This window comes from Anser anser (assembly GCF_964211835.1).
Source record: "Anser anser genome assembly, chromosome: 3".
NCBI classification, from domain to species: Eukaryota; Metazoa; Chordata; class Aves; order Anseriformes; family Anatidae; genus Anser; species Anser anser.
In genome coordinates, this window is record NC_139722.1 from 67,882,231 (window position 1) to 67,900,656 (window position 18,426).

Here is an 18,426-nt window from a genome sequence, read left to right on the forward strand (position 1 = left end):
CGGCCGGCGCGGGGCGGGCGGGGAGCGGGGCAGCGGGGATGGGAGCCTGAGAGGGGGCGAGCTCGCGGCCGGAGGAGCGCGGCGGGCGGGCGGCGGCAGCGGTGGTGCCGGTGTCCCGCAGGGGCAGGTCCCGGCGGGGCCGAGCCCGCCATGGAGCCGGTGACCAGGTGGAGCCCGAAGCAAGTGGTGGACTGGACCAAGGGTAAGGGCGCCTGCGCTGCCCGGCACGGCTCGGCACGGCCCGCGGGAACTTTCTGGTGCCGGGCTCGGCGGCCCCGTGGACGAGCGGGGCCGGCGCCTCCAGCGCCGCCGCGGCGGTGCCAGCCCCAGCCGCAGCCCCGTCCCGGGAGCGGGCGGCTTCCAGGCCGGTTCCCTCTCCGTGCCCGTGAGCCCCGGGCGCTTTTTCCTCCCTCTCCGGGGTGCGGGGACGAGGCGAGCCCCGTCGGCAGGGCGGGCGGCTCCGGCGGAGCCCCCCTGGCGCTCGCTCCCGTCCCCCTGCGGCCGTGCCCGGCGGGGGCAGCTCTCCTCCTGCCGGCCGGTCGATAGGCCACGCGAGTTGGCTTGCAGCTTCTCGGAGAGATACCCGCCCGCTGGCCGAAAACACCTTGACTTGTAAGTTAAGCAAAGTTAAGTGAAGGAGGAGAGCTCGAGTGAAGCAAGGCGTTCGCAAAGCCCGTCCGCTGGTGCAGCTCTGGGAAGCTGTTTCCTGAGAGAAGGGAGGTGGGGGCTGCGAGCTGTGCCCCCAGGTGCCCCACGTCCCTCTGGGGGGTCACCTGCCGTGCTCGGTGGCTGTGGTTGTTTTTTTTTTTTTTTTTTTTTTTATGTGAAGGCAGTGTTGGCTTCAGCTGTGTCAAACCTGGTCGGACACTGCCAGTGCTTTCTGAATGGCAATTAGAGGACTGCTCTCGCAGTTCCTGCTCTGCAGTGCGAAAATCAAAAGGGAAATAGCTCTGAATTAGGTGAGAGGCTTGTGACTTGTGGGATGGACTGCTGTTGTCTCGCAGGACTGTGTTTTAGGGCCATCACCCTTTGTTACATAAAGCGTTTTCCCAGGCTTTGCTTGATTTGAAGTTGATGCGAAATTACGAATGCTTTGAGAGTTGAAAGCTCCCCTGGATTAGCAGCGGCACTCACTTATAGCAGCCATTACTTCGATGTCTCAGGACCATAATGCTGATTAGACTGCATGCCTGTGGTCAGCACTTGGCAGGAGTTTGGTTCGAGACTGAGTCAAATTTGGAAAGCAGGCTAATGTTTTCGTACAGAGAGCAAGATGGATACTCCCAGCCCTCCTGAGTGTGAACATGTGTCCGGGCGTGCCGGTGCCAATGATGGACTGTGAGCGCAGCCTCTGGAAGGAGAGGAGTCCGCACAGACGTGCTGCAAAGTTGTGCGTTAACATCTAAATAACTTCCCCAGAAAGACCTCTCTTTCTGCTATTGGTATTGGTTTAAACAGGAGTGCATTGTTACAATGAAATAAGCCTTTTGCTTTGGCATGTGGAATATTTATATAATGCTGTTCCCTCATTGTGTCTTTTCTCTTGGGCACTGAAAGTTTGTTACCTTGCCAGATTAAAGAGTAAACCTGCTAATCATTTTAAAAGGCTTTATTATACTTGAGCATGCTTGGCTTGCTTTCTTGCATAATTTATTTTACTTGCAGGTTCCTTGAACAGGTAACTCTTTAGTTGGACCCTCAATTAGTGTTATGCAGAATAATTTGAGGCCTGGCTGTAGTTGGAAGGTGGATCTTCTGACTAATGCTAACGCGTGTCCTTTGAAATGCAAAGGAATAAATTAAAGACTGCCAGTGACTTTTGTTTCTGCTGTTGTTTTTCAGTTTCCAGGTAAGCATTTGACTTCTTCATTGCACGGCGTCTTTTTACGTCACTCCCTGCATGACAAGATTGTAATAAAGAAATGAGATGTGGAAAACTTTATTTTTTGGTTAGACTTTCATCGCTGCTCATTAAAATTGACACTTTATTAGTAGCCTTATTAATACTATGTTTGTGAACTACTATGTAGTTCACAACCACTGCATTTTATGTTTGAGCAGAGACCAATAGTCTGTATTTTAACTTATGAATATTATCTTCAATTCTCGAGGCTAGTTTTATAAATACACTGATTAACAGAATGTTTGGAGAGGAGCTTATGCCTTTTGTTTGACTATCACTGTCCATCTAGGGACATAATACCGTGATCTTCACTCAACTGGTCAAGCTATGGGAGAAAATGCTTTGGCTGGTGATGTTTGCTGCCTGTAGTTAGTGCTGTGGTGCCGTGGAGATGTATTCTAGGAGAATGACATAAATAACTATGGTGGGAGTTGCCAACTTGCAGTGGGGAGATTGGTTTTGCAGATAATGATGCATGCATGTCATACAACGATAAAAGCATCTTGGAAAAAGTTAAGGGAGTAGTGGAAATAAATGGTCTGATTTAGTCCATTTTTAATGTTCAATGGAAAACGGAGAAGTTCAGGAACTATTTTTCTATTTTGAATTTGTTGACAATCAAGCATCTATTAATTGATACTTTTAAATTGAAAACAAAACAAACAAAAACAGCAACTACAAAAAAAAAAAGACGACAAAACCCCACCTTTTCCCAACTAAAAGAAACATAGAAACTTTCCCCTATTCCAGGAAGCAATTACCAAAAAGCCAAGTCCAAAAGTAAGCTGTATAACTACATCTGGACAGTTAGCTTATTTGCTTTTTGTGAACCTGGCTTCCTTTAAAAAACAGACAAAACTTTAACTTTTTTTTTTTAACAGGACAACTCTTATCCTGAATAGTCCCTTTCTATGATTTTTGAGCTATTTGCTTCTATGCAGATTCTGTAAATAGGCTTTATCTGTAATTTAAAATAGAACCTATTTTGAATTAGTTACAGAAAAGTGAATATTTTTAGATTTTTGTAGCCAGATTTTAAATGAAAAGAGCTTTGTCTATCTAGCAACAATAGGTGATACCAGAAGCTGTCGCTTGTGTTCTCTTGTTAATTCGGACTAGAATGCTGCTGTTTTTGTGTGAAGAAGGGTGTATTTCTGGCAAAGAGACTGTACTGACAGTAGTAGAATCGCAAAGAGTGGGTCCAGTGAAATCGAAGCTCCTGCTGAAGGAGTTGTACTTTTGCTCACTAGCAGCTTTGTAGGTGAAGCATTTCTTAAGCTTTTAACAATGAATCTTCAGCTGCCGCATCAATATTCGGAAACTGATAACTGTGTGGGCACCTCTTTGATTTCTGTCCAGAAGAGGTGCTGGTGTAGTTACGGGCTTCTCTTACAGTGTGACATGGACTTGAGCAGTATTTGGGGGCTTTCTTCAGCAGTGGAAAGGTACTTTTTTTTTTTCTTCTAGGTTGTTGTGTTGAATTGACTTGCTTGCAGGTGGTTGTGGAGCTTGTTTAATGATTTGGCCTTCACTGTTTTCTTGGAACTGACTGAACCCAGATGTTGATCTTCTTGAGATGATCCTTTATGGGAGAGAAATTAACTCCTGCCTGGCATTGCAGCTGACCTGCAGCCTTGCTCGTGTGTGGGCCAAGATGTTCGTAGGCTCAGAGTCCTCACTTCATTCTCACACTGCTCTTGTACTTCTCCTCCCCCCCAGAGCTTTTAAAGAAGGGAGTCCTGGAGTAATTCAGTTGTGTTGTATTGTAATTCAGTTCAGTGTTGGGACAGGCTGACAGCCGTAGAGATCACAGCACATCTGCTGTACTGCTGATGGTATCATTTGACTGTGGGCTTGTAGTTTTCTGGGCTTTGGCTATCCTGGATGCAGAAGCCATCAAGAACCCATTGACACAGGGCCATGTGTGTGGAAAAATCTCAAAAACCCACTGACATAGAGTGGAAGAATCTCCAGCACAGAAGTAGCATAACTCTTCTGGCAGAGGAACAATTTGCAGAAAACGTAATAATGTGATCATGTTCAGAAACTTTCTGTAGTCCCAGAAGCTCCTGGCTACTGAAAACCTTGCAGCTAGGGTCGTTCCTCAAAAGATGTGAGAGGAAAAAGTTGTGTAAGGGGGATTCTCCTCTGTGAAAAATGTCACTGTCTTACTAGACAACATCGTTGTATCTCCTCTTTGTTTTCAGTAGCCTGATTTCCCTCTTCCCCGCTGCCCCCAGGCCTAGCATACTTATGTGACTTGTGACTTCAAGCCAAATTTTACACGGTAAAGACAGTTTGACATGCTTGTGGTTAGATGCCGTCGTTGTTGTGAGTCTCCATCACAATCTGGCCTTTGTTCCTGTAGCTGTGGGCTCAGCTAGCTCTGGATCGAGCTGGCACTTTGGTCTTTTTATTGCGCTCTAGGTTCAGTTATTCCATTACCCAATAGTTCATGGGTGTCATTTATTCCTGTGGCTGTTATGTCACAAAATACTCTGATTTCCATTCCTGGTAAATCTTGAGGGAAAGCGCATTTATTTATAGGTATGCCTGGAAGGAGGAAGAGAAATATGCTAATTTATTAATAGTTAGCAATTAATCGCGAGGACCTGGTGTTCTTTTTTTAGAGCTATCTTGCTTACCCAGGGAGATTTCAGCAAGGTCAGCCGTGTTAACTGTGTGTGCTGGGAGCCGCAAACCGGAGCTGGATTTCAGCAGCAGTTATGAGTGACACATAGCACTGAGGTTGTTTTTTATCTTTTTTTTCTTTCTTTCTAAGTATTCTGAACACTGTTGTGTTCAAGTTATTTGGAAAAAAAAATCTAACACTAATAAACTCCTACTTAGTTCTTAAGAGAGTATTTTGCTTTCAATGAAGAGTAGTAGAGAGAGCTGACCATAACTGCAGAGCAGTTTCTCTGTTTGCTTGGTTACTTAAACATATATTTAAACAGCCTTATTAAACAGATCAGGAAATGGCACTGAATGAACACTTTCTCTTTTCAGGTATTTGAACTGAAATTCTGACTGTAGCCGGTCCATAATGTTTTGCCAGCAGAAGGTGAAAATACTAAATAAATCTATTTAGTGCTTGTCTGTGGGATGAAACTTCAAGTGAAAAAGCTGCACAACCAGTTTGTACGAATACTGGTTTAAAATTATTCCTTCGCTGTTGCAAAGATAAGTGTGTATGAAAAAATAAAACAGAGGAGTTGGCCTCTGTGTTCGTGTGTTTAGATCACGTTTTCATGTTTTTCTGCTGTGTTGCAGTTTCTTGAGCTGCTTATGGGTTCTGTGGTGTTTTTTATTTTTTTTTATGATCTTTCAGTGTTCACAGTCATCTCTGTTTGCTTTGCCATTAAGAGGCTGTTCAAACTATTTTAACCAAACATCACAAGTCTAGAAGTAGAGTGCTGTCATCATAATGTCTTGAAAAGCAACATTTTAAATGCTAAAATCTTCACGGGCTTTACTGGAAAGTTGATTGTAATCTTTATAAAGAAATGTAATGCAACTCTGGATAGGGATACAGGTGGGTGGGTAGTGGGTAAAAAGTATATTTAGGTAGTACCTAAACATTGGTAGTAGTGTTAAATGCTCTGTGCTAGTCAATTAGAGCTATGATGGATGGATGGATTAGGTGAAGTTTCTTCTAACTGCTTAGTGGTAGAAACTGGCCAATGAATTTGTTGCATTTTTTTCTTAAACGCCTTTCCTTCAGTGATCAGAAGTCTTTTGTTTCTATTGTTTGAGACTTCTGGAGCAAAATCCTCATTTGTGTGTGTCAGACTTAAATAATTCTGGTTACTTATGTGCTTGTTCCTTCTGCTTCTTTCTGCTTTGGACTCTGTTTTCAGCATATAAGTCCCTTTGGCCAAGGATCATGCCTGTTTGTACACTGTCTAGCGCACTGCAAGAGCTAATGGAAGACAAAGTACAGGGCACTAGATAAAATGCATGTTGAATTTTGTCATGATGTTTTATTTTCTTAAGTAAAAGAGCCTGATAAAAAGTTGTTATCCAACAGATGCTACTAGATGAATTGCAGTTATGAGTGATGCGTGCAGACAGCCTGTCAAGAAGTGTTCAGAAGCATGTGGGGTTTTCTTTGGGTGGTGTTTGTTCTTTCCTTTTGATTTCTTAAATCTAAGCTTCTCAATTGCCTGATCTAAGTCCTGTTCTATCAGTTAAGCTCCTTCCAGGCACGGCAAGCAGCTGATGACTTGCAACGGTTAAGAAGTGTTAAGAGGTGTTGAGACTGCTCAGTTCTCTGCTGCATCATCTTAGAACAAGATTTTCCTTTGCAGGGAAGCTTCATACAGAAGCTATGTCAGTGCATAAGTCCAAACATCAGTGCCTCTGTGAATTCAATGGTAAAATTTGGTTTCCATTGCATCTTTTCTGTACTCGTGATGTCATTAGTCTTAATTTGTACCTTACGTTTTCCTGACATCATCACATACTCAGATCTCACCTCATTACAGGTTTGTTGTTTTGGGAGTGTCTCTTCTTTCTGTCCTCCAGATACTCCAAATATGTAAGTCCTGTTTAAAGGAGAAGGTAGTGAGGTACTGATGTTTTCAGGACTAACTTACAGGGGGGAAAGGAAGGGTGGATAGAAATTAATGGAGCTGGGACCTCTGTAGCAACCTCTTACATATTTACAAGTAGTTCTTTAGGACTCAGTTTCTTGTGGTCACAGGATTGTTCACAGATTTTAATGTTACTTCACAGGGCTGCAATAAGAGGTAGGAAATTCAAATGAAATGCTGTTTGACTTTGTATCTCTGTCTGAAGTTAGGCAGGGTATATAGTCCTTTTGTCATTAGGGCTCTAATTTCTAGCGTGAGATGACTTCTGAGTCTGAGGTATCATTCATATCCCTGGGCCATGCTTGCTTTGCATAAGAAGATTGCCTGCAGATTTCCATATGCCTGCCTCCATCCTTTTAGAATACAAGCAATAATATTTTACAGCTTGGAGGATCTGCAGGAGGTACATCGAATCTGCCTGATTGTGTTTTTTTTTTTTACTAGTTTTAAACATTCATTAGCTATTAAAATAGATATTTATGATATTATGAAAAGTAGCTACTTTTCATCAAATGTTGCATGTGCTGGATAAAACCAAGCATCTGTATTTGGTTTGGTGAGATCAAATCACTGACCTTTGCAACTTTGGTCTACAGACATTCATTCAGTATCTGACTGATTTGTATTGTAATATTGCATTAGTGCTGAGTTCATGTAGTTTCTTATACCTGCTTCTCCTGCCCTTTTACATAAAGACGGTTCTCTGTCACTGCAATACCAAAATCTTTTTTTTTATTTTGGCTTTCTTATATTAGTAGTTAGGTGTAGGTAAGTTAGGTGTAGGTAAGCCAAGTGTCTGGTGTGGTGTTGCAATCAAAGCTCTGTGGTGTAAATGTGATCTTATCTTGCTTCTTGATCAAAGGAAAGAACTCCATTTAGAACTTAATTGATGCTCATCAAGGGCTAAGGCTTCTGCTAAAGCAAGTGTTGATACACGCTTCTAGGCTAATATGATCCTGATGTCTCTGCCTTGTGTGTGCAAAATGAATATTGCTTAGGTTGCCATCCTTTTATCATTAATGCTAATAATATCTTTCCTTATCTCACCGAGTCTTGTATTACTGGAATGAAGTTTGCCAGGTGAATGCTTTATGAAAAGCTTTGTAATATGCCTATTTTGTCATTAAATAGACGATATCTTGTCTGATACAGATGCTTTCCCAGCCTGAACAGAAGGGCAGGGCTCAAGGTATTGCTTCCTTTGTCTATATCGTGAGGCAGGCTGGTTAAGGGCTTCAGCTGGGTTTTCTCACTTTTGTAGCTTGTAAAAGGCCCCTGTGTGTAACCAAAGGCATCTTCTGCCTTCTGTTGTGATGCTGCTGCTGTTGCCTGTTCCAGAGGTGATGCTCTGTCCTGAGCAGCAGTATGTTTTCTCCTCCTCTGTGCCCTGGTGTGGTGAAGGAGCTGCGTCCTCGCCGTGACGGCCAGAAGGCAGCCAGTGGTGATAGCTGGACGTGCAAGCAGAAGAGTGAAGCTCTGCTGATCTTCTCCATTGGGGTACCAATACCACAGCTTTGGTGTCTGAAAGACGTCGTTTTGAGATGGCTGCTGTCACGCTGCTCCAGGAGGTAGGGCGCTGTACCTCAGCAGGGATTGCAGGTGTGCGTGTTGGTGCAAGGCTGCAAGGAGACGGAGCAGCAGGGACTGAAGACTTTTTTTCCTGTCCTCCTGCGTAGGACGGAGGACTGTGAGAGCCAGTTTGGGCATGCCTGAAGAATGCGGACTGAAAAACACGTGAAGGTCCAGGGATGGAGCTGTGCCCAGAGAGCCCTGTAGGGAAACAGTGGAAGCCTGGTGAAATGCACAGGTACCTGCTCCGACACGAGGGTGCTGCTCCTCCAGCTCCTTTCCCCCTCAGGAGATCTAGAGGAGATCTGTATTCACCGCTTCGCTCGCCCGTCGTCAGCAAGGTGCAGGATTCTTGTGGGCTCCACCAAGCAGAGTTTTGAGAGGATTATGGCAAAGCATAACTTAGTAATTGTTGGCATTCCTGATGCAAGCTATAATGGAAACTTCAGTTGAAAGAGGAGACAAAAGATAAATATGCTATAAATTGTGTCCTTGTATGTTTTTTTTCTTAGAAATTTTCTTATAAATATAGTACACGTAGTATTTGGACTTCAGCTGTGTTCACCAGAGGAAGTAACATTATACCTCTTGTCAAATACAATGCCTGTGTAAACATAAAAGTATCATAGTTATTTATTTGTATTTTAAAACAATCCTTTTTCTTTCCTCTAACATACATGATGCTACTTGAGAGAACAGCACGGGATAAATAAATCCATATGTGAGGAAAACAAGAACTTGAAAATGAAACCTGTCAGTAATTTTTTTATGTCTTACCAGTTTTGGTTGTATCTCATGGTACCATGTGTGTGTTATGTAGCTGGAACTGATTTAAAAAAAAAAAAAGTGGTTTGCCTTCAGTTACGCTTAGGATTTAACAGGTATATTGGAGGAAGGTGTAGTACTGGCCTTTGAGGATGAGATTCCCTCATCATTCAGGAGGGTAGACGTGGGTTTGTAGATGCAGCAGTGCCCGAGCTGGAGCGCTGCAAGGGGCTGACACAAACCTGTGCTTCTGCAGGAGGTACTGGCTGGCGTGGGGGCTCTCACTAGCAGAGAACCTGTTCCTACGGTTGCACTTAGGACAGTTCCATGTTTCTTCAGTGATTTGCTGCCTACTGCTTTATTAGGCTGATGGTGGCTGGCAGGATTCTGGTACTGAGGTACCAGCTGAGGTACTTTTATAAAGATTTTAACAGTATTAAGGGAAGGTGGCTGGAACAGCGCTTTGAGAAACGAAGACTCTAGGTGTGATAAGCGTATACTCTGTGCCTTGTGCAATTTTTATCTCGATTTAACTGTAATACATCACTATGACAGTATCCCAGGTACTTCAGTCTTTATTTTATTCTTCCTGTACCCCTTGCAGTAGGAAGCTACTATTATTTTAAAGGTCGGGAGTTAAATCTGTGAGGAGTTCAGGATGTGCCTCTGTTACACAGTGCAGTTTTAACTAGCCAGAAGTAGGTTATCTATGTACAAGAAACAGCATGAGTGTGGTTGGCTTGGCTATTTCCATCCGTGGATGCAGTTACATTGCTTCTAAACTCCTCAACACTCTGGCCTGCTTCAGGTGTCCACATATGGCACTGCGCGTGGAGCATGTGGTAAAGGAAAGTGATTTGCCTCTGGTCGTACCGTGGGTGGCATTCAAACTGGGATTAAGACGTGAATAATTTATATGTCTGTACTCTTGTTGTAGTCACTGGAGCCTAGAGAATGGTTCAGAAGATCTCGTGTCTATTTTGGGGTGAGCTGAATGATGCTCTGGGCTCCACTGAGTACTGAGAAGGTCTCTGTGGGGTATCCTGGTAGAGTAAGCGTGTCAGTCCCCAGCTGGGCCCATCCCGTGATGTCTTCAGTGTGGCTCAATGCTGTTGGTTCCTGGACGGATTCCTCCCTTTGCCATAAGTCACCCAGAGCTGCTGTAGTGCAGGAAGTGACAACAGAAAATGAGGCGTGCCTATTTAGAAAGGGTGTGCAGGCATATGAAAAGAAAGCATGGCTTCATGTAGGGTTGTCAAAATACTACTAATCAATAGGCATCTGCTGTATAGAAAAGTTGTTGAATGTAGTCAAACGCGATCTGTATGTGGGAGGGCTGTAATTATATCTTATGCTATTTAGCATCTGTTGAAAAATTTGGGATGTTACAACACCAAGTTCTTAAAGTATGGCATGAGAGAATAATAATATATGCGTGTATGATAATCACTAGCCTCTTCCATCCTTTTAGCTTTGTCTAGCTCCCTCCTGCCCAGTGTCTGCGGGGTGAACTACCTTGTAAAGCTATGCAGAAAGATGAGCAGGAGCACGTGTTTCTTCATGGAGGGGCAGCTTTCAACAATTGTAATTGAGTCAGGTGTAGCTGATACATTTTAGATCCTTGTGGTATAGTTAGAAACACTTGGAGCAGTCATCTGGGGCTAGTTTGGGTTCTTTTTACAGCAGGAACCATCATATCTTATGGTGCTAGCTGTGATGGGAAGCCAGCAGCAAAACGATTTCCATTGATGTTGCTAGAAGTCAACCTTTGGTGAAATACCTTGATTTAGGATTTTGGTAAGCTTAATATTGTTTAATATTGTACTTTCTTAGACCACATCACAGTGCATAGATACCAAGGTAATGAGAATCTTGGACGTATAAGATTATCCTCTCTTGAAACAAGGTGGTTGACAATTATGTTCTGTGATGTGGCCATAGGACCAGCAGCAACATTGAATATGTTCTTTTAGCATAGTAAAATCTGTACCGGCATCTCAAGGCAGAATGACTGGAGAGGATTTCCAGCTCCCAGCAGAGGAGTCATGTGCCAGAAAGGCCTGGAGACTCATTCAGCTGTCATTTGCAGAAGTACTCATTTCCCAGCTTGTGAGCTTGCATGGATGCATACAGGTTTTTCTCAAATTAATATGGCTTGGTTGCTGTAGAGTACTGAATGGACTGTGTGGTTTCTAACCCATGTGTAACTGAGCATAATGCGTGTAATTTTATTGGCCAGTATCATCCTTGATTTTCCAAGGATTAAGCATGGGTTGAAATGATAGCTGGAAACTCAACAGTTATTTATCTCTTGTGTCTTTACTGAAACACATTTTGCCATTTAATATTCCTCACTGGCATTGGGTATTCTAAAAAATCTGGTAACTTCTGAGAATGGTTTTCTATCAAGGTTTAAACAACTTGTGTTCTGCTTATAGCACCCTTCTAGCAGTTTTGTTAGCTGTACACAAGAGGCCCCTCCCTAGAGATGCTTCCATTGCCTAGGAATTATGCACTGCTTGGAAGCAGCACCAAGGAAGTTGTGTCCTGGAACAGATCCCCCCCGCCCCCCCCTCCCCCAAAAACACCAAAAAACACCAAAAAAAACCACAACTCATTAGAAACAACATCCAATTTATCTGAAGTGCTGTGAGAGAGAAGCAAGTAGCCATCAATTAAATTGGCTGACTTTAAAAAAATATTTGATTGTGCTTTGTTGTAAGTATCTTAAAGTATCTTTAAGACTTGTTTGAAGCTTTGGCAGAGGGTCAGAAATATCTTGTTACCATCCTATTAGGAGTAGGTGGAGTATTTGGAGCATTTGCTCTCACTCCTTCCTCTTAATAATCACAAAAAATGCTGGGTGAAGATGTCGGAGTGGCTGAGGCAGACACAGGGTGCTCTCCTGCCCTCCTCTGCTCCACTTCATACCTCACTTCTGGGAACAACGTAGAGCTCCTGGTCAAGCCGGTGGTATTTTGGACTCGTGTATGATTCAGAGCTCCTGGTTGGCTTTGCTGCTGCTGATCTTAGATCTCTCTGGCTCTATTATTGTTACATTTTACAGTTGGCTTCCTTACATTTAGGGCGTTGCACTTGCAGTCCGGTGAGGTCTCAGCTATTTTAGGAAGCAGCATTATCACTGCGTGCCTGACCAGGGCTGTAAAACAGCACAGAATAATGAAAATGCGTCAGGCAGCAAACTGTTTGAAGTGATTCCTTTAAATCTTTAATGCAATTATAAAAAAAAAAAAGGGGGGGGGGGAGGGGGGAAGTGGAGAGGTTTGGTGATTGACTGCCCAATTGATAAATCTTGCTTTTTGACACAGTCTGTTTAAAGGAAGCTGAGATGCTTCAGCGATGTGTTTTAAAGTGTCTATTTTGTTGGGTGCTTCAAGGCAGGTCTCTCCTGTCAGAGGGATGATGTTATCAGTGTGTTTCACTCCTGCAAAGTCTTTTTTGTCTAGCTAATTGGATCTGCCTTTCCCCCTCTCTGCTGCCTCCCCTACTGCTATGAACGTGCGCTAGCTGCTTTCACTCTTGGAACTCTTCATGGTTGAAGAGCTACTTGCTCTGCATGTCTTCCCTCGTGCATTTGTCCTGGTTTCAGTTAGGACAGAGTTAATTTTCCTCCTAGTAGCTGGTAAGGTGCTATGTTTTGGATTAGGATGAGAAGAGCGCTGATAACATGCTGATGTTTTAATTGTTGCAGAGCAGTGCTTACACCAGGCCAAGGACTTTTCGGCTTCTCGCTCTGTCCTGCCAGCGGGCAGGCTGGGGGTGCAGCAGGAGCCGGGAGGGGACAGACCCAGGACAGCTGACCCAAACTGGCCAAAGGGGTATTCCATACCATCTGACGTCATGCTAAACGATATATAGGGGTGGCTGGCCGGGGTGGGGGGCTGGCTGCTCGGGGATAGGCTGGGCATCGGTCAGCGGGTGGTGAGCAATTGCATTGTGCATCACTTGTTTTCTTACACATTATTATTATTAATACTATTATCATTATCACTATTATTATTATTATTGTTATTATTATATTCCTGTCTTAATAAACTGTCTTTATCTCAACTCACCGGCTTCACTTTCCTGTTTCTCTCCCCCATCCCAGAGAGGGAGGGGGGAGGGTGAGCAAACGGCTGTGTGGTGTTTAGCTGCCGGCCGGGTTAAACCACAACACGTTGCTGAGAAACCTCCTGCAACTTTCAGAGAAAGCTTAAAGGTCTTCAGTGATCCTTTTTGAGCTCCCGTGAAGCTTTCCACGAAGTCTTCAGCTGTGATGGCATCAGCCTTTGCAGGCAAAGCATGGTGGCACAGCAAAATGACTGCCCGTCCAGTGGGGCGGGCGTTGTTGTTTTGGTGCTTTTCAATGTGTTTCAAGCTCCCTTTGTATAAGGATTTTTGCTCTTTGATCTCGAGACTCCTTGTGTGTCCTGGCTCATACAAACAGTAACTTCTAAGGAGAAGTAGTATTTTGGGGATTATTAACATGGAGTAATGGAGACATGCAAACAAAGGCAGTATATCCTAGGACAATCCAGAAGGGCCTCCTGTGGATTTGTCCATGATGAAGAGGTATGCACCGTCAGCATTCCTGCTAATGCCATGCAGTTTGACATATTCCTGTGATTAGCTGGTGCTGATGTCTGGTGATTCCCAGGTGCCTGTACTTATGCCTCCTCGGTGACTGTTAGGGTAAGGTGCTAGTCATAAGTGTTTCGTAACTGTGTAGGAGATGGCCGTATAAAAGGCTGGCTATCTGGCAGCTGCATCAGCTGTTGCCTTACAAGAAACTGCTCTTTGAGTTGCTCTTGGGTGTAGCAGTAATCACAGTGTTCGTGAGGGTGCATGCAGGCAGGAGAGACAAACGTGAGTAATGGACTTTGTTGCAATCAGCCAAAGCAGTTCCACATGGTGGTGCGAGCAGCAGCCAAACCAAATTAAAGGGATCACCCTGTTTCTTCTTGGGAGCCAAGAGGCAGTCAGTTTTGCAATGTTCGCTCTTGTTTCCACTGTGGGAACAGACATCAGAGTGTTAATTAACAAGGGTTCAAGAAAAGGAGCTCTTGTGACTAATGAACTACTCCTTCAACCACAAAAACCTTGAAACTTTAAAACAGCAAGCTCTTAATTGCGCGCTGGGGATGAAGGCCCTAGGGCAGGGGGTTGTTGCGCTGTATTAACCACACAAAATTATCAGACACAGGTTTCATGCGCTGGAGATACAAACAAGTAACATGGAGTGTACTGTTACGGCTTTTAGAAAACGAAGTGACTTTGGGCTTGACCTGTTAAAGTACAGGATTTATTTTTAGGGTCAACAGAGGCCTTTTTGTACTTGCTAAGGAGTATAAAAATTACTCGTACTGAAAAGGTATTGACCCAGTTTTCATGTGGAAAGGACTTAAACCATGAAAGTACCAGTTGACAAGCCATGGAGGCAGCCACCTTACTATGCTCCAGAGAGGACAGTGTTTTTTGTGTTGCCTGTGGTCAGTGTATAATTACTGTGATTAATATTGCATGGGATTGAATTCTGTGCTCACACTTGTTTCCATTTTCTTCCTTTTAAAGAGTACTTATCCATGTTGTGATGACAAAGCTGTTAGCAATATTAAACCAGATGTGCAGAGGCTCCCAGGTGGGAGATACATAGGGTGGTATAAGTCCAGGTTGAGATAAAGTGGACAGAAATCATGACTTTTTTCTTGTAGTGGAATGGTTTGGTTGTTTTTTGAGTTGGGCTGTGGCTTTGCTAGGCAGTTTTGCTCTACAGTTGTCTCCAGAGGCTTCCCTTCGTGGTGGTTTCAGCACAGGGATGGAGAGTGTGATGTGGTGGGGGTCTGCGCTCTCCCTTTTGTCCCAGGGTTTGTCAGCCTTAGCTGATCCTCCCTCTGGGAAGGGGATGTGCACTGCTGCTCTCAGCACAGTTGTGCAAGTAAATACATGTTTTTGGCTTCTGTGTCTCTCATTCCAGCATCTTTCACCAGGATTAGTCGGTAGGCATGTGCACGTGAGAGGCAAAACAGTCAATGAAGCTTAGTGCCTGCAGACGGAGAGGTTGATGACAGTTTTATATCTATTAGAGTCAAAAACGTTGGGGTTAAAAGGAATGTGTTTCTTATTTCACGTGAGCTGGGTGGGATACCTCAAGAGATTAACTTGGGGTTATAAAGGCTTCCATGTTACCCTGATTATATGCCCGCAGTGCTCTTCTGTGGATTGCTTGCTTTTGAGATATTGATACTTCTGTCAATTTAAAATAAACACCAAGATAGAAAAGTAATGTAAAAAGTTTGTGTGCTTGCTGTGGTTGGAGCAGTGTGACTATTTAAGGGTAAGTTAGACGGGCTCTGGGCAAATTTCTCAAATGGAAATTTTGAGTAGTCATTTCCCAGTTAGAAGTGCACTGCTTGGATCTTCCCCTTTTCCTGCTTGTATGATTTTTTTTACAGTCCTTTCTCCTCCCCTAGTCATGCTTTTACCATAACCTAATTCTCCTCCTCCTCCTCCCATAGATATACTTGTTGCCAACTTTTTTTTTCCCCTTCTCATCTTATCTCCTGTGGCTGTATTTCCCTCTATTCCTTGTGTTTTTCAGTTTTTTTTTTTTTTTCCTTAGGTACTATTTTGTCATGTTGGCCTTAACTTGAGTAGGAGCAGTCTCACTATCTCCTGTTTTATAACAGCTTTTGGAGGATTCTCGACTTGTATTCTTCAGTAGAGAAGGTGCTTATAGAAGTGAGAGAGCAGGAAATGTTTTGAGGGACCTCATTAGTCCTTGGATTGTGAGTCTTTTTTTTTTGTCCTCCAGAGGCTACCATTTCCTGGTAGCCTCTGTGGTGACTGCTTGGAAACAAGTTGGCACTTCACAGCTTTCCGCTTATGGGTCTCCATTATTTGTGCTGAAGGCACTGCTGGAGTCAACAATTTTTGCAAGTTTCGACAGAGCACTTTGAGGCTGCTGTCACCCTCTCAGTAGCGGTCTTGGTTGGGGAACACGAAGCCATGTTTGCATAAGGATAAAATATCTGTGAGAGACCCTTGTTGTCTTGTCCTACAACTTCTTGACATTTTTAATGTCTTCATTTTAGAAAAAAACTCTCCTTTCCCTTTCCCCATTCCTCACCTTTCTGTGCTGTTCCCCACCCTCCATAAGACCTAATGATTAACTTGGGTGTAAACAAGGTCGCTGTGGTGCCTGTAAGTGAAGAACAGGATGAACAGTGATCAAACAGGCTTCCATAAATCCGTTTTAAATAAAAGTTTATCACTGCATAATTAACAAACAGGGGTACTCTCACAAGTTAAACCAAATCCATCTGGTTGTGTGTTTTTCCCTTACAAAGTAGCGCACCAAAATATTACACTTGAGTTTACATTTCCAAATACATCTTTGGACACAGTGAGCCATTTCTCATAATTGTGAAGTTTGAAAATTTGATCTCTAGCTGGAGATCACTACACAGTACAAACGATGTGGCAGATCAACTTATTTTTTTGTGAAAATAAACTCTAGTTTGAAGAAGGTTTTTGATCTCTAAGTAGTTTGGCAATACGACTCTGTAATACTTGAGTTAAAGTATGCATTCAGGAGAGGCTGCCCAGGCAGATTTAGGTTGGTGGAAGCAAATAAATCAGTGTTTTTCAGTAAAGTTCATGATATTTCTGGATTGACTAATACTTCGTTATGAGTGGGCAAATCACTTCTAAGTGTGTCCCTTCCAACTCGGGATATTTTATGATTCCATGATTTTAAGTTAACGTGCTATTCAATACAGTCTTTATTTATAACCATCAGAAGTCGCTTTTACAAAAAGGATGCAACTTTTATAGGTGGGAAACCAGGAGACAAAAAAGAAAATTATTAATTTTGTTAGCAGTTTTTAGTCTGTCTGAATGGTCTTGTAAGTCCATTCTGTGATTTCAGCTTTCATCTGGAAAGTTATATTGAAGACAAAATGTTCTTGTTAGAATGATGTGTCTCGGCTTCTTCCAAATCTTGTGTTTCAAGGATTAGCAAAGCTTAGAGTATTTTACAATCGACATGAAATACAGCTTGTTTTTTCTTTCTACCCCATTCCTCTCATCAAGTGTAATCTTGGTCACAGACCTAAAATGGTACTCAATTTCACACGAAACCTTGCATTTACTCCTGATTATTTCTACTCTCTGTTACTCTGTACCAATTTGCAAAAAATGACTGAAGCTTGTAATAACTGGAGGCCTCTGAGCACTTAATTGTTGCTAATTTGTTTGAAAACTAAAAAATGTAACTTAAAAGGTAGAGGAACAGTAAGTAGAAGAAAAATAACAAATGAACTACTAGGTTAGGTTACTGTAAAAATCAAAACTGAGAAGGGTAGCATATTGGATTAAAACAGAAAAAGGTACAAAAATGGACCCATTGTTTTTATGACAGCGTTTACATCCTTTTGTTTCTAGCCTGGTTTTGACTTGTTTCAGAGTCTTCTGGATTTAGTTTATTTGTTATTAGATACTGTGTTAAGAACAAGTACGTTTTTCCCTCCCCTGCTATTGCCACTTCTCTCATGTGTATCAATATCCCCAGGAAGGGGCATTACACTGAAGAGTTTTGTCTGTAAAACTTCGTTAACAGGTGTCTCATGTTATTAGTGTCCAACTAATCAGCCATACCCTTGTGATTTATGTACCTGGGGTAACTAGAGCAGCGTCTACGTTCTGGAAGCTGGAAGATGCTCTGATTTACCAACAGCATACAAGGAGTATCAGTTTTATTTTTTTTTTAAAGTACAAACACAAAGAAGAGCAACTGGATTTGACATGAAGCAGGAACAAAGACCTAACAGAGTGATGCAGAAGTTAGTAGGTGACCTTTTTGTCACTGCTCTTAATACAGCAGCAGAACTATAGGTTATTTTTAGTGCTTAATGTGATGTTAGAGGTTCAGGATCAGGTCCTCTCTGTAGAAGATTACGCACGCACACATGGACCTAAAAGGACAAAATTGTGTCAGACTTCAAGAATTCAAACCATTTATGGGATTTTCATGCCTTCGTGCATCTCTGTTGCAAACGAAGAACTCAGAGCCTTAAGGGGAGATTGTACACAATAGGCTATGGTAGCAGTCAGGCTGTTTAGTGATTAGTTTGATTATCACTTTCATAAATGTGAACTGTTTATTTAAAATCCAGTTTAGAAGTTCCTCCCCCTGGGATGGTGTATAGCTGTAGGCAGGGCTGATCTGGTTTGCCGTAACTGGAATTAGAGGAAGTTGCTCTTGGGATGAGGGAGAAATGCACTACTTACAAGGTGCATCAGCCGCTGGGTTAGTAAGATGCTTTCTCCATGGGTGGATTGCCAGCTTTTAGGAAGTATCTGCCTATTCTTGCCTCTTCTAAGCGTTGATTTTATGTAACAGTTTGTCCTTTCAGTTGTCCGACTTGTGCTCAACTGAATCTGAAATGGGTAGGTGATTTTTTTGGGGGAAAATTGATTAACTTCTTTTATAGGAAAGAAAGCCCAATTAAAAAAAAAAAGTTAACATACAAAGAAAAAGATATTTTGATACTTCAAGAGTAACATTTCTTTTTTTTTTAAGTGTCATAATGG

General features: G+C 42.9%; 1 protein-coding gene across 4 annotated transcripts in view; it reads left to right on the plus strand.

The window, feature by feature from the left end:
• Position 1: 1 nt before the first annotated feature.
• Positions 2-18,426, plus strand: part of CNKSR3 (CNKSR family member 3) — a 58,292-nt gene continuing 39,867 nt past the window's right edge. The window contains exon 1 of one of the 4 annotated variants that reach the window (XM_083830970.1): positions 2-202. In XM_083830970.1, the coding sequence (XP_083687096.1) occupies positions 151-202 (52 nt within the window). In that variant the 5' untranslated portion in view covers positions 2-150. Of the gene's footprint in view, positions 203-282; positions 613-9,292; positions 10,630-18,426 lie in introns of those variants that run through there. The other 3 variants (XM_083830974.1, XM_083830972.1, XM_083830973.1) reach the window with 3 other exon arrangements.